Raw genomic sequence first — 15351 nt, forward strand, 5'->3', positions numbered from 1 at the left:
GCTGAACTTCAAATCCCATCAGCTCCAGCCAGCATGTCTACTGGGCAGGGAATATAGGGGTTGTCTCCAAACATTTGGCGGGCACCACATTGGCTACCCTTGCTAGCTCATGCTAAATCCCTACATGATGATCCCCTTCTATGTACCCTTGCTGATCTTACTGGCCATGCAATGCACCCCAAAACAAGTTTCTTCAAGCATTTCACTACACAAAGCAGCAAAGTAATCCAATATATACTTTTACCAATGCAGATTTTGCATTACTCATACAGCCTGATGCAAAGGAAAGCCTATGTAAGCCTGTGTGTGACAATACCTTAAAAGGCATTGTCACTGCTTGCTCCTAACAGCTGGACTTCCCCCTTCTGGCTGTGTGCATAAGTGAACTCACACTGGTTTACTTTATCATACACAGCTTCTTCTGGCTCTCTCTCTCTCAGTCACAGCCCACAATTAACTCGCTCCAATGCTGTTTGAGAAGGGCCATAGCTCAGTGGAAGACCACATGCTTGGCATGTAAAAGGTCTCAGCATCTCCAAGGAGGACTGTGGAAAGACCCCTGCCTGCCTGATAGCCTGGAGAGCTATGGTCTGTATAGATCAGGGTTTCCCAAACTTGGGTCTCCAGCGGTTTTTTTGGACTACAGTCCCCATCATCCGTGACAACTGGTCCTGCTAGCTAGGGATGATGGGAGTTGTAGTCCAAAAACCGCTGGAGACCCAAGTTTGGGAAACCCTGGTGTAGACCAAGTGTCTGACTGGTGCAAGGCAGCTTCCTATACACTTCTCCCCTTTGGGTGTGACTCAAGACACATTGGCTGAGAGTTGAAACACCACTGGCCTCTACAGGTGACATGGTTGTCCTCATTCCTCAGGTACAATGCTCTTGGACCCAGTTTGCTGGAAATAGAGCTGGAGAAGTTGTGCTTCACAGAAGCCTGTAGTAAGTCTCCACCTTCCTAAGACATTGGTCTCTTACCCCTGCACAGACCAAGAGTGTACCTGCTTCTTTCCACCACCACCCCCAAAACCAAGCTCAACAGCCCATACTGCAGTAGTAGTAGGCATTTTGCAGCTGGTGAGTCCTTGGTTTCCCTCATCCTTCCCCTGCTCCGTCTTTTGTACAAGGTGAGTCCTTTAAAAGAAGCCCCGTGGATACAGAGTACATATGTTCCACGGGGGCTCTTTTAAAAGACTCACCCTGTATTTCTCTCTGCGATGCTGCAGCAACAGTACATACACAAGCCACAACTGCTAGTGTGCTTGAGTAGAATTAGCCATTCAATGGCCTTGGGGACATCATTGTGTGTGTGAATATATTGCTGGTGGGGGGAGAGTTTTAAGAGGAGTGCTGCATCACCAAGCGAAACATTTTCCTGCAAAGGCTGGGACCATCACCTTTCAAGAAATTCCTCTGCTTCCCACTGCTTTTAAGGATGCCGTTCCTCCCTCTCATTTGTTTTTCAGGAAACAGACTTTATCTTTTCACAGGACCCTACAATATGATAGTAACATGGAATGATTTTCCTTCTGGGGGCAGCACACACACACACACCCCAAACACTAAACCTACATGCAGCAATTTAAAATACTTGCCCTACAGGCAAATGTCAAATGTAATGCCCAGAGCTGTGACCTTAGAAGCTTACTTCCCTAGTATGTTCTGTAGATTTGTACACTCAGATCAGATGCCTATTTCTAAGGAAGATACTGCTCAGCCCGCAAGATATCTAGCACAGCATTAAACAGGGATTAATTATTTGGTCCTGACTAGATCCCAGCTTCCCAGTGTTGTGCTGCCAATGCTCATTACAAGCCTCTTTTGTAATCTGTTTTAATCAGACTTAGAGTAGTAACAGAGAACCTTAACACACAATGCCAGCTGTAAAGGTGGAGAGTGAACGTTCCAATGATACCCTTTTGAGTTGCTTTGCAAAAGGAAGCCATGACAATTTCTCTTATTAATACAAAGGAACTTTGAAAGGCTGCAGGAGCTGTCACTCAGCACTGCTCAGGTTCATCAACTCCACCAGAGGCCATATCTATTCCATATGGCAGGACATCAAAACCCTCTGTTTTAGCATGGATGTGGCCCAAGGAAAATTTTTTACTCTGCTTCCAAGACCCCGAGATATGCAAGCAGTTAAAAAGTGTCGTCCCTCCCCCCCATAGGAACTAGATCAGAATAGATATCTGTAAGACTGGGAGTAGATCAAAAACAGAACAGCAAGCAGACAACTATATTTTACTTACTTACTTACTTACTTACTTACAATACTTAAATCCTGCTCATGTCCTCTAGCTCAGTGTTTCTCAACCAGTGTGCCTCCAGATGTTTTGGGACTACAACTCCCATCATCCCTAGCTAGCAGGACCAGTGGTCAGGAATGATGGGAGTTGTAGTCCCAAAACATCTGGAGGCACACTGGTTGAGAAACACTGCTCTAGCTAGACTGCAACTCCCATCATCCCTGCCCATTGGCCATGCTGGCTGGGGCTGATGGAAGTTGGAGTTCAACATATCTGGGTAACACTGGGGTAGCTACCACTGTATTTCTCAAAGAGACTTGCAAAAGTTTATCACAATAAAAATCGCATTCTGTCAGGAGCAGAAATAACCTGATGCCCTTATGGTGCCAGGGGGCATTTCCCGCCCTTATCCTTGATGTTGTTCTTTAGCTTGACAGGAATTGTGCAGCCTTAGTTTCCTTGCTGGTGAGCAGAGAGCACTAAAAAAAACAAAAAATAGTCCATCGTCTGTAAGGAGATATAATTCAGCAGTTGCACATGGACTGAATGACCAAGAGTTTGGATCGTGTTCGATTCCATGTAAAGGCTTTATTTAGTTGCTAACCAATATGTTTCCATTGTTATAGCAACCAGTTACGTAGTACATATTGCCTGTTCAGGAAGGACATGATTGTTGTTTTGTTGTGTATTTTAATTATGTATGTATTTTATAATTGATTTCATAGTTGGAAACCACTTACAAGTCATTCTAGCATGTAAGTGATAGATAAATTAATGATAATGACATGAATTTCCAAATGAGAACCTTGACTTAAATCAAAGATTGGAAGAGTACCCAATTATTTTCATTTGGCATATTCTGTTATTAAATGCTTTTTCCTCATTATGCATTTCGACACACCTGCCTGTTGTAATCTGAACTGGGCATGAATATATCCTGACACTTATGACATATTTGCCTGAGTCTATTCCTGCTATGGGGCGCAGGTGGCGCTGTGGATTAAACCACAGAGCTAGGGCTTACCGATCAGAAGGTTGGCAGTTCGAATCCCTGCAATGGGGTGAGCTCCCGTTGCTTGGTTCCTGTCCCTGCCAACCTAGCAGTTCGAAAGCACGTCAAAGTGCAAGTAGATAAATAGGTACTGCTCTGACGGGAAGGTAAACGGCGTTTCCGTGCGTTGCTCTGGTTCGCCACATAACCCGGAAGCTGTTTGCGGACAAACGTCGGCTCCCTCGGCCTAGAGAGAGAGATGACCACCGCAACCCCAGAGTCGTCCGTGACTGGACCTAATGGTCAGGGGTCCCTTTACCTTTACTCCTGCTATACTAATTCACTGTTTACAACTGTAATCGCATTGTATTTTTACACATACCCCACACCAGGAGAAGAGTGGACCAAGTTTTAGTATGAGCATCTTTCCCCCCATCATCTCGTGTCCCATCATTAACTGGATCAATAATACATGAACCCTGAAATGAATGCCCTCCTGAGTATGTCGAGTCACTCTGTCCTCCTGACAGGAAATCTGAGCCTGTGGCTATCAATCTTTCATTCTCTGGACGTCATCTTTATGTAGCCGTTTTCATTTCCCATTCACTGGGTTTGAGGAAATAGGTGCTACATTTGGTATTATGACTAAAACAAATCCCAGAAGGTCATGGCCTTATAGGGTTCCCAAGTACAGTAAGGCCATCCTGACCTCCTGGCTAGCTGCTCCTCAGGCATTCTTGTTCTGAGCATTATTTCATGGCACTCCCAACTCTCCAGATCTCCCCCAGCTGCTGCATTGACACCTGTCCTCTGTTGTACCACAAAGGCTGCCCAAAGGCAAGAGCAGAAGCACCCAAATAAATACACACAGAGAGAGCTTTGTTTGGTATAAAACAATGCAAGCTCCTTAACATTTAAGCCTCTGTAACAGCTTCCTTCGCGCACACACAACAAAAACTTTCAGTACGGCTTTTATGCACCTGCTTCAGCTTTTGGGGATGGAGGGTGGCCATGGTTCAGGCCCATCTAATTGAGACACAGTACTTCTTAAATACCTGCTCCAAAGGCTTCCAGGACTCAGTGCGCCATGGCAAAGGTCAGCGTTTCTAGGCCATGTTGTCACTCCCTGCAGTGGTCTTAAGCTTTGATTTAACTGTCATGTTTGGCTTGGATGCATTTTACTGACCTCATAAACAAGTCCCTGATATGCTCATCGAGGCAATCAAAATTCAGGACACCTGTCCCTGCTTTCCGATGGACTCCCGATAAGAAACGGAGGGGTTACTTGCAAGACAACAAGTGCCTCCTGTCTGAAATCTAGCCCTAGTAGTTCAGCTTCACAAAGAGCCAGAGAGTCCTGCCGGTGTATATATTACTCCCTGAACTCCAAGCCTGTAAAACAATCTCGTAGCTGCTTGTCATTCACCCTCCCAAGAGTCGGGCAATGACTGGAGACGGCTGGATCAGGTGTCAAGTCCCCAGAGCCCAAAGGATGGATCCTGACAATCAGCTTATTACACTAAAAGGTTCTTAAACACACTCTTTCCAAGGGGGTTTCCTCTGCTTGGATAACTTTAAACACTCAGCTTCACAGGGCCTTAATTATTCAGACAAAATTACAGCTCTGTATCAAGTGCAGCTCCTTTGTTTGTGTGAAAAAAAACTTCTCTATTTTCTGAACACACTAGCCTTTAGCACTCTCCACAAAGCGACGGGAAGGACAATGGGAGCTTCTGGTATGGAACAGAGCTGGTAAGGACATTCAAAATAATAATTTGATCTGCCAACCAGGTCTGCAGAATGTGCTTGTTGTGTCTGCTCAGGTCCCATTGAACTTAACCATGTTTTGGTTTCATTGTTTTTATTCACCTGCCCCTAAGGTCACATGGCAGGTTACATTAAAACACAGTATTAAAAACTTTAGCTCGTAAAAGAAGAGTTGGGGGACCAGTGGCTCCTCAGATGCTGTTGGACTCTCACCCCCCCATCACCCCTAGCCAGTATGGCCAATGATCAGGAATGATGGGAACCCAAGAAGATCTGGAAGGCCACCATCCCTGATGCAGAGATGAAAAGGGAGTCTCTCGGAATACAGCCTGCTTCACCCATGACTCCGCATAGCGGTGAACACACATTTGCCACCAGGGTGTAGACAGGGCAAGAAGCTGAGGCCCAATCCTGCCTCTTTGGCAGGTGCAACTGCTGTGCTTTTGCAAAGACCTGCTTGCCATCGTGAAGCGATGCCCCTTGCCTAGATTGAGGCATCTGTGTGCTACTGTACTGTCTGCTTTTTTTTCTTTCAGCTATATCTGTTGTTTTATTGCATTCTAATGTTGCTCCTCGCTCTGGGATTGTGTCAAAAATGAAGAGCGGGTTATGAATGATGTAAACAAATAAACTGCATTTTAATTAGAAACAGCAATGTATTGACATGTGAAAGGCAAAAAAGAAGTGTGCCCATTGTAAAAACGTTAAACTGCCCTAAAATATATATACAGTTGGCCCACGAAGTCATCCGAGAACCAAGCAGTGTCTTTCTTAGCATTATATACATAGCAAGGTTAGCGACTATTTTCCAGCTTGAGGGCCATGTTAGTGGGTAGGCAATCTTCTGGGGGCCGCGTGCCAGGGATAGGCAGGGCCAGGGGCAAAAAGTGGGTAGGAACAATAGATGTGACACCTCTGCATAGCAGGGCACATTCCAGCAAGACAAAAATCAGAGTTTTTCTCTCTCTCTTACTTCCACACACAAACATTGTATTATATTATCCACTCAGGCAAGAAAGAGGCATTATCACAGTTCAAGGAACTTGAAGAGGTGGCAGAACAGGACCAGTGAGCGTTGTGGGCCAGAAAAAGGGGGTATGGCCTTGGAAAAGTCCCAAGGGCCACATAGTGAGGCCCGGAGGGTCATATAGTGAGGCCCAGAGGGCCACATTTGCCCTTGAAGCCTGAGTTTCCCCATTCCTGCACTGTAATGTTTACCACTTGCAAGAATACAGAACTTCTTATCGTAAATCAGAAAGGCAATACATGAACCAAATTCCTTTTCTATTTTAAAATTCCCCTTTCCAGCAGCCAGCAAACAAAAGATCTTGAGCAGCGCCACACATGCTTTCCGTTCCAAGAGAAGGCTGTTACCGTACTAGAATGTGGTGTTTAAAAATACTTCTAAGAATTTGAAAGATGGGCTGCCAATTGTTCTGTTACACCACTTTACAGCAATGCAAATAAGGCGTTTTATCTACCAGACTGGAAAAGCCAGAGACAGCCAGATGGAGCATTGGCTACATCACAGCCTTTTGAGAATAGGCTATAGAAATTGGCAAGCCTTTACTAAAGCAGCCCACTGACCCATATGATTCAGGGCAGAGGGACTTTGATTTAATACCTAGCAAATCCATACTGAAGTCACCTTGCAGAAAGGTCTCTTTTGTATTTTCTCATTGCAAAACGGGCTGACAGCAACTGAGCTCTTAGACTGTGCATTGAAGTTCTTCTCCAAGTAAGCAACGGGCGAGTAAAGCACATTAACTACCTAGGCAGCTAAATCAGTCAAGTTCATTTACTACTTAGTGATGCCCAACAGAAGATGGAAGCAAGTGGCCAATTTTCATTTTCTACCATTTTTTTAAAAAAAACACTGCACAGTGAAACAAAGCCATCAGAATTTTCTATCGAGAGAGAAGCAGTAAATAAACATTCTTACTGTGTCTTGTCTTCATGCTGTCTAAGGTGCTAAGTTAGGCTTCTTTTAGAAAGCCCAAGTGTTTGAAAACAAAATCCACACCTGGTACCAATTAAAATGTACAGTAATAGCACATGATACAGTCCTTCCTGGACTATACTATTCCAGAATACAGTAGGACAGCTACATGATGAAATGCTCCAACACATTGTTTTTTTTAAAAAAAGATTCCCTGCACATGGGAAATTATTTAAGTCAGATCTTCCACCTTCCCAGAAAAGTGGTAAAGCAGCACATACTGTTGTGACCCTTACATTACTCAGGTACCACCTGAACTGCCCTTACCTGTCCATTTTTGATAGTTTGGTTGATGAATACTGCCAAATAGATGATGCACAGGCACCCACAAAGAGCTTATCACACAGAATGGCCTTTGCACAGATTAGCTTTCCAGTGGCCTTCCTCACCCAGCAGTTGGAACACATGGATCAGGATTTTTGCTCCACATTATTAAGGCATCGCTCCAAAGTCATGGGCTCTCCGGGCAACATGGTTCGATGTCTTAATTGATTCATTCTATCAGGCTTTATCGTTTGCTTAAAAGTCAGTCTGGGAGTCGGCATCCCCACTGGATGATTCACAAGCGACAAGCTACAGATTATCTCTATCCTGCAGCAAGAGCTCTCTCCTTATACATGCCATGCCATCTGGCCAGTAAGATTATCCACCGCGTTTCCTTTCACGGCCTAGCGCACAATAAGGCTGCAATGTAAGCAAAAAAGAGAGCATATTTCGCTTCGGGACAGCAGGCAATATAGCAATAAAAAGCTAGAGAGAAACACGAGGTGAGTCAAAGAAAAACCCTTCACACAACAAAACCAACTCCCACATGTGGAAGTTGTGGGGAGAGGCTGTATCTCGGCGGTGTGGCTTCTGTCCAGCATGCAAAAGGTCCCTCCCAGGTTCACTTCCCGGAAGTACAGCTGGGGATGTCCACCAACAGAAATCCTGGAGAGCTGATGCCGGTACTGTACGTGTCAATTCTTCTGACTGCATTCAGTGGGGCTTACTCCAAAGAAAGTGGGGTTTGGATCACAGCTACCTTCCGTTAATCGTCTCAGCCTAACCAGCCCTCGAAAAAGGCTGCTCTGTGGGTAAAACTGAGATAACTACTTACAGGATATAGGACTGAAAGTGGTTTGCCATGAAGGGCAAGATGAAAGAAACCTATATTAGCTAAATAAAAGGGAAGGTTCCTCAGCTCTTCTCTAGTGGTGAAAAAGGGTGGAGTGTTAATCCACTAATGATTATGAGAACACACCAGGTAAATCGGGCAAGTGTCATAGCTTAATGAAGCACTTTAAGAACATTCCCATAACCATGCAATGAGACTGTGGAAAAGCCGCACCATTTTTTTTTATCATGTATAACACACACCCCACGCAAACTAGAAGGTACAGTAGGAATTAGGCAATCTGTGTTCAATTATTTTTTGAACTCGCCCTACAGCAAAGAATGATGACTCTAATGTTATTAGTTGTGAGACTAGAACCAGATACAGTAGATATATATGCTTGGTTAATTTTGCTAGAATTCAGCAGTGCCATTTTATAGATTTTTCCTCAGGTGAGATAACCCACAGCATTTGGGATTTTTTATAATGCCTCATAGTAAGCAGCGACGCTTCTCTTGCATTCGTCTTCCAGTTCTGCAACACCTTGCGGAGGGTGGGAGGCGCAACCATGCCAGCAAGCCCACGACTTTGAGGGATTACCAGCCGTGAAGTGAAAAGAGCTTTGGAAATCTAAAGGTGGAGCTATCTGGCATAATATTCTACTAACCACCACAAGCGATACAATTGAGAGAATAAACTCAAGAACCATTTCATGGTAGGGAGGACTGTTCCAAGGCATTACAAGCATTTCACTTAAGGTGGAAGAGAAGCAAAATACAAGAGCTGCAAGGTAACACCTGAAGAGCAATTTGGTGCAAATGATAGGAGCATCTATTCAGATTTTGCAAACTGCTAAGTTCTTAAAACTTGAGATATACAGTATACCTAAATAGGAGATTCCTCTCAACACAGCATGGAGCACAGAAAATGAAGCCACATTTGGTTCTTGTATTCTGCTCCAGTCCCCTGCACCTCCCAGTTAGGGTTAGATATTAACTCTGCAAAGAATTGGGACATTTTTCTTCAAGTCAGGAGCCAAATAATCCTGATTGCATTTTTACTGATATATTTTTATTTACTGCATTTATTTCCCACCTTTTTCTCCAAGGGGCTCGTGGTGGTGTATATGGTTCTTCCCCATCTCATTTAATCCCCCAACAACCCTGTGAGGTAGGTTAGGCTGAGAGGGAATTACTGGCCCAAGGTGGCCCAGTCTGCATTAGCAGACAAAGAAATGTTCGTCTTTTCCATGTCATCCACTGCATTTATAACCTGCCTTTCAACGTAAGGTCCCATTGCAAAAACACAAATTCTAGAGCGGCAGTTGCTGTTTTAGTCTGCTACAAAAGTACATTTTAGTACTTCAATGCACTACAGCACAATCCTAATCATGTGATTCAGGAATAAGTCATACTGAATTAAATGAGGTAAATGTCTGGATTACTAGAAGTGATAGAGGGGACAAATTGGAAGACATATCAGTATTGAAAGTGACTCATGCTTAATGCTCCTTGCTTCCTAAAAAGTATACTGTATTGAACAAATGTGGAATGTGATTAGGAAGACAACTAAGGCTGCAAGGCTAACCTTACTTATCTGGGAGTAAGCCCCACTGAATTCAACTTGTTTCTGAGCAGAAATGGTTAGGATTGCTCTCTAAAGCAGTACTCTGATACACATTTACCTGGAAGTCAGTCATACTGAACTCAATGGGGTTTAGTTCTGAAGAGGCATGCATAGGACACAGGATAAAACTGCTGCTATCCAGCTACCCAACAGAGGAAAATTCAAGATATAACAGCAATTTAAACTTCATCTTAAAGGCATGAAAAGTTGAGTCCTGGACTCCTAAGTCTGGTGATCTGATTTACAATCAGAAACAAAGGAAACAAATATATAGGATTGAGCATTATTAAGCACGACATGCCATGCTTGACTTGGACTTAATACATTTGTGGAGATCATCAGCATTGAATCCATGTATCCCAAAGTTCTATGGCACTTAAAATGAGAATATGAAACACGAACAAAAATGTATCAGGATAGCATTTTCTAAGGATAGTGTCATAAGGAAATCATAGCCTGTGTTCCTCATTACAGCATGTCCAACTTCTCTGATGTACTTGTTGATCAGGAAACTGATTTCCCTTCTTTGTGGAGCAGAGGCCAGAATACAGTTGGCTCCATTGCCAAGTAGTAGTGGTTGAGCCACTAAGTAATAGGGACCATAAATGTAAAGTTCTTGCCAAAAGAATCTCACCAAGGTGTTTAACAACAGAAAGCATTCAGGTATTTCAAGATCTATTGCTTTGCACAACAGACTCCTGAAGACCACCAAGGGGGGGGGGGGGACATCAGTTCATGATACATTGCAATTGAAGCGGACAAGTCCTGGAGGAATCTATAGTAGGTAACAATTCTGCATTGTCAAGAGTGGCGAAAAAGCTGACCCAGGAGGTCTTTAGCATCTCCAGCTCCTACATACTTATATTGATTATGTTACATAATTTATAGCACATTTAAAACCTCAATTGAGATTTCAAGGTAGTTAAACTATATAGGGGGAAGAGCGATCCACCATCTCTACCTTCAGTTTGTTTACAATGAACAAAATCTCAAATGAACCCTTCCCATACCTAGCTACATCACAGCGTCTTCTTCTGAAGCAATTTAAAACAATATGTCAACTACCCTAGGAGACATTTCAGCACATAATAAATAGAGACAAGAAAAATTACTTATGTCAAAGCAAAGTCAACCTTCCCCAGGCAAAGCATCAAAGTATTTAGATAACTAAAGAAAACGCAAGCCTGTGATTTCATCAGGTCCCATTTACAAAAAACCCAAAGATGCTGTAGTTAACAGGACTATTAAATTGCAGTTCTTAATCCAAGTCAATAGGCTTGCCTCAGGTTTGGTTACACAAGCAATAAATTCCAGTAGCTTGTGGGCAAACCCCTGCTCTTCCACATTTTCACCTGCTGTGGGTTTGTTTTCAATTATGGGAAACTGCAAAATCTACTGCACAAAGTGATGAAGGTGTTGTCAAGGTGTCAGAACACCACTCACTCAAACTTTGGTCATGTAAACAGACCTGTAGCAAGAGAACAAGGAAGGAGTGGATCGGAGGGTGCAAAATCAGTCCCGTGATTGTGCAGTAGTTGTGTTTTATTCCAGAAGCAACTACAGCTGTACTGAGAGACACAATGCATATGGCACAAGATACCAGACAGTATTTTACAAGAGCAAAGGCTAGGGTTGCCAGACTCAACAGAGGACAGGATTTCTGTGCCTTTAATTGCCCTGCTCTCTTTTGAGTCTGGAAACCTTAAAGAGAAACCAGCAGACCCTTTGTTTAATTTCCAAGCAAAGGGTCTGCTGGTTTCTCTTTAAGGTTTCCAGACTCAAAAGAGAGCAGGGCAATTAAAGGCACAGAAGTCCTGTCCTCTGTTGAGTCTGGCAACCCTAGCAAAGGCTGTAATTGGTTATCTCCTGAAGTCCTGTCCTGTTCTTAGGATGTTGAAACTAATGGACCACCACCTACAGTGTGTGAGGCTATGAACAATTACAGCCACCCCTAGAAAGAGCCTCTCTCGGGTTTCAGAATGTTGATTCAGCACACCTGATGTCCACACACTGCAGAAGGCCCATGATACTCCTGTTCTGATCCTTGCTAGTCAAAATGGCAGACCAGCAACCAGTAAGATCACTCCAAGTGGCACAGTACAGAAAAAAAATGCTCAAGAACACCATGGTAGCTGGTACCTCTTCTCAACCCACCCACCCACCCCTATTTTAGTATTGCATTGCTAAGCCAGGAGTAGTGGAAAACATCTTGGTGAGATGAAATCTCAGGATTTTCAGGACTAAGCTATGTATTACCAGTTAATGTTATTGACATGTATCTACTTCCAAGCATGACATAATATAAGTGTGTAGCATATGTGTGGTGACATGCTACACACTATGCTACAAAACTGTTATTAAGAGAGTTTTTGAAAGCTACCAGTACCCATACAATTGTTCCCTACAGTAAAATCCAGATGTTTGATTCAGCCAGGTCTTCAGGTACTCCAACACCTACCTTAACAGTATTTCTACATTATAAATATGAATTAATTTTACAAATCCTGGCCATCACTTTATCACACTCCTAAGAAACATAATTTTGTGATAACCCTGAAAATCCTCCTTTCAGAGATCCAACCCACCCAAAAGAATAGCTCAAGGTTAAATATGGGTGTGTAAACATGACCTAGGAAAGCATTTGCAGATTGCTTTCTTAACAAATTACTGTATCCTGGTTCCAATCACATTTCTTGCTGCTCTGTCATATCAAATTGTATCCTCGTAGCAATCAATCCCTCTTGGATTATTGCAGCCTGCAAAGATTTTCGCAACATGAGACGTCTACATTTTCTTTGTAGGATTAAAACTGAAACAACACTAGGTTTGGATTAGGCCTGGGGTGACATTCTGCAGCCTGATTTTATCTCTGGAAATTCTTCGTAAGAAGTTAAAAATAGGAGGACAAAGGGCATAGATTTATTTTTTTGCCATGTTTACCAGTAATTTGATCAGCACAATTCACATACATCATACCAAATTGTTTAATGAATTATAGTAATGTACATTCTGCATCACTTTGCCTTCTGAAGTACTGCCATCCTGTGCTGCATTTCAGCAGCACCGTAGCATGCATAAAGAACATGAGAAGATTAATGTTTGTGATTATCTTTTGTGCGATTCACCAGGAGAAAGCTAAAGGGAGAGACAGAGAGAAACACTGAAGCAAAAGAGCTGCCTGCTACGCAGAAAGGGAAATGGTTCCTGCAATTATGATTCATGCTGCGGAGCAGAACATGTTAAGAGAGAATGGAGAAGCAGAGGGAAGGCTGACACATTTCTGGTGAGAAGAGCTGCTACCGACAAGTCCTTTGCAGAGAACTACAAGGAGCTCCAGCACAACACCTCACGAAGCAGCCCTCTCAGGCTTGGCATCAAAACAAGTGCAGTAGGGCGCCTTTGCAGCTTTTACAGGAAATAAGCTGCTGCACATATATGGAAATCACATGTAAAAGAGAAGGTGCTAAAGGAATTTCAGGGCTCCCAAAGAGCCATAGTCATTCAGAACATATGCAGCTGTGGGCTCTAAGGGCTCAGTAGGAAAGATGATCTCAGACCGGGGTTCGGTGGTGGTGGTGGTTTTTTGGGGGGGAAATCCAGGTGAGTGAAGGCCAGCAGGGGCTATGAAGAATATACCAGTTTTTACCCAGAACCAACCGGTCCAGGTAAACTGTGCAAACTGTGTTAAGGAAAACTGGTGTTGTCTACAGCCATTGGACGAGCACCTAAGAAAATGGATACTCTCAGGTGACTGCGGACTAGTCAGCATTTGGGAGAAATGGGGCTTCAGTGGGGCATTCATTGCCTGAAGGGGGGGGGATGCAAGGTCGAAACACCAGGTGCCTGCGAGATATCCGGGCTCCAAGGCAGGCAGGTAGCCTTCATTTCAAGGCATGTCCCCCAGCCAGCCTTCGCACGGATGCCCCTGGGCTTCAGAAGCCTCCCCAAAACAGACGCCGCTGCTGCTGGTGCAGCAACCCTTTCCAAACAGACAGCGGGATTATTATTATAATACAAAATAACAGGATCCAGCTCGTTTGAGGGAGATGCAAGGCTGCATCGAGCAAGGCAATGGGCCGAGGAGGGCAGAGGAAAGGCAGATACGGAGCGGGGCGCGGCTGCACGGGTGGAGGGGCAGCTGGCGTCCGGCGGGCCGCTCGGGGCAGCCTTCGGGGTCCGGGCGGGCGCTAAGGAGCTGCCCAGGCGCAGAGACAAGGGGGGGGGTGAGCGGTTCTCCGCTGTCCTTACCGTGGATGCCGGTCTGGTGAGTCATGGCTCCGGATCAGGTCCGCTGCAACAGATCCCACCCTGGCCGCTTGTCTCCCGGGCAGGAAACGGCTCCGACTCCAGCACCGCCCGCTTCCGGGTTGCTGCCGACTGGAGCAGGAGGGGCTTGAGCGGGGTCCGCCCGGAGGGAGGGCCGCTCTTCGGCGGAGGGGGCAGAGGGCGGAGCGTCGAGGCAAGAAGAAGCGAGGGCGTACCTTGTAGGCTTGCGGGGAGCGGGAGGGGGGCAAGGCCTGCCTGAGTGCGAGCCCCTCCGGGAAAACGGAATACTGTACTGTACTGTATATGCAGAGAGAGTATGCAGTTTGCTTGAAGGCCTTGCTGGGGAAATTACCTAGCACAAACTATGCATTTTCCCATCTATTGCATTTATCAGAGCCCACCTTCCCACCCCTTCCACATCCCGTGCCTCATTTAGTCCCATAACAACCCAGTGAGGTGGGTTAGGCAGAGAGACTGTGACTGGGCCAAGGTCACTCAGCGAACTTCATGGCTGAGTGGGGATTTGAACCCAGGTCTCCCAGGTCCTAGTCCAACCCTCTGAGGAGAACCAGAGGACTAAAGAACTGCCAGTGGATAAAAAAAAAGCTCCAAAGATCCAGCACTTAGCTGACACACATGATGCACAGTTTCGTTAAAGCCACAAAGACCATCTATGGGCCAATAAATCATGACATATGCCCCCTATGCTCAACAGATGGTACCACACTTCTAAAAGATAAGCTACGGTATTGCATTGCCCTGGAAAGAACATTACCAGCATCTCCTTAATCGCAACTCCCCCATAGATGCCGAGGTCCTTACACAAATCCCACAAAAACAAATTAGAGATGAGCTTGCAGTATCTCCAAATCTGGGGAAACCATCCCAAATATCTTCACTTACACAAAGCTTAGCCTGTCGCTCAACATCCAAAAAACCAAAGTACTGCACCAACAAGCACAAAACAACCCCTCTGCAGTGCCACAAATCCAACTCAGTAGTGTAACATTGGAAAGTGTCGATCACTTCTCCTACCTGGGCAGTTATCTTTCCACAAGGGCCAGCATTGATGCCAAAATCCAGCATCGCCTGGGCTCTGCAAGTGCAGCTTTCTCCAATTGAAGTGCAGCGTGAAATATTCTATCAACGGTGCCTCTGAAAATTTTTACACATCACTTGGGAAGACAGGCAAACTAATGCCAGTGTACTGGAAGAAGCAAAGATCACCAGTGTCAAAGCAATGATTCTTCAACATCAACTTCATCGGGCTGGTCATGTTGTTTGGATGCCTGATTATCGACTTCCAAAGCATCTACTCTATTCTGAACTTAAAAATAGAAAGCGTAATGCTGGTGGT

At 44.6% G+C, this 15351-nt stretch overlaps 1 protein-coding gene across 6 annotated transcripts in view; it reads right to left on the reverse strand.

Moving 5' to 3' along the window:
* The window catches only part of TWF2 (twinfilin actin binding protein 2), a 61633-nt gene extending 47535 nt beyond the window's left edge, over window positions 1-14098 (reverse strand). For all 6 annotated transcript variants that reach the window (XM_035106115.2, XM_035106113.2, XM_035106111.2 and 3 more), the window contains exon 1: window positions 13977-14098. In XM_035106115.2, coding sequence (XP_034962006.1) covers window positions 13977-14001 — 25 coding nt within the window. In that variant the 5' untranslated portion in view covers window positions 14002-14098. The remainder of the gene's footprint in view (window positions 1-13976) is intronic.
* Window positions 14099-15351: the final 1253 nt, after the last annotated feature.

This window comes from Zootoca vivipara, chromosome 2, assembly GCF_963506605.1.
Source record: "Zootoca vivipara chromosome 2, rZooViv1.1, whole genome shotgun sequence".
NCBI lineage: Eukaryota > Metazoa > Chordata > Lepidosauria > Squamata > Lacertidae > Zootoca > Zootoca vivipara.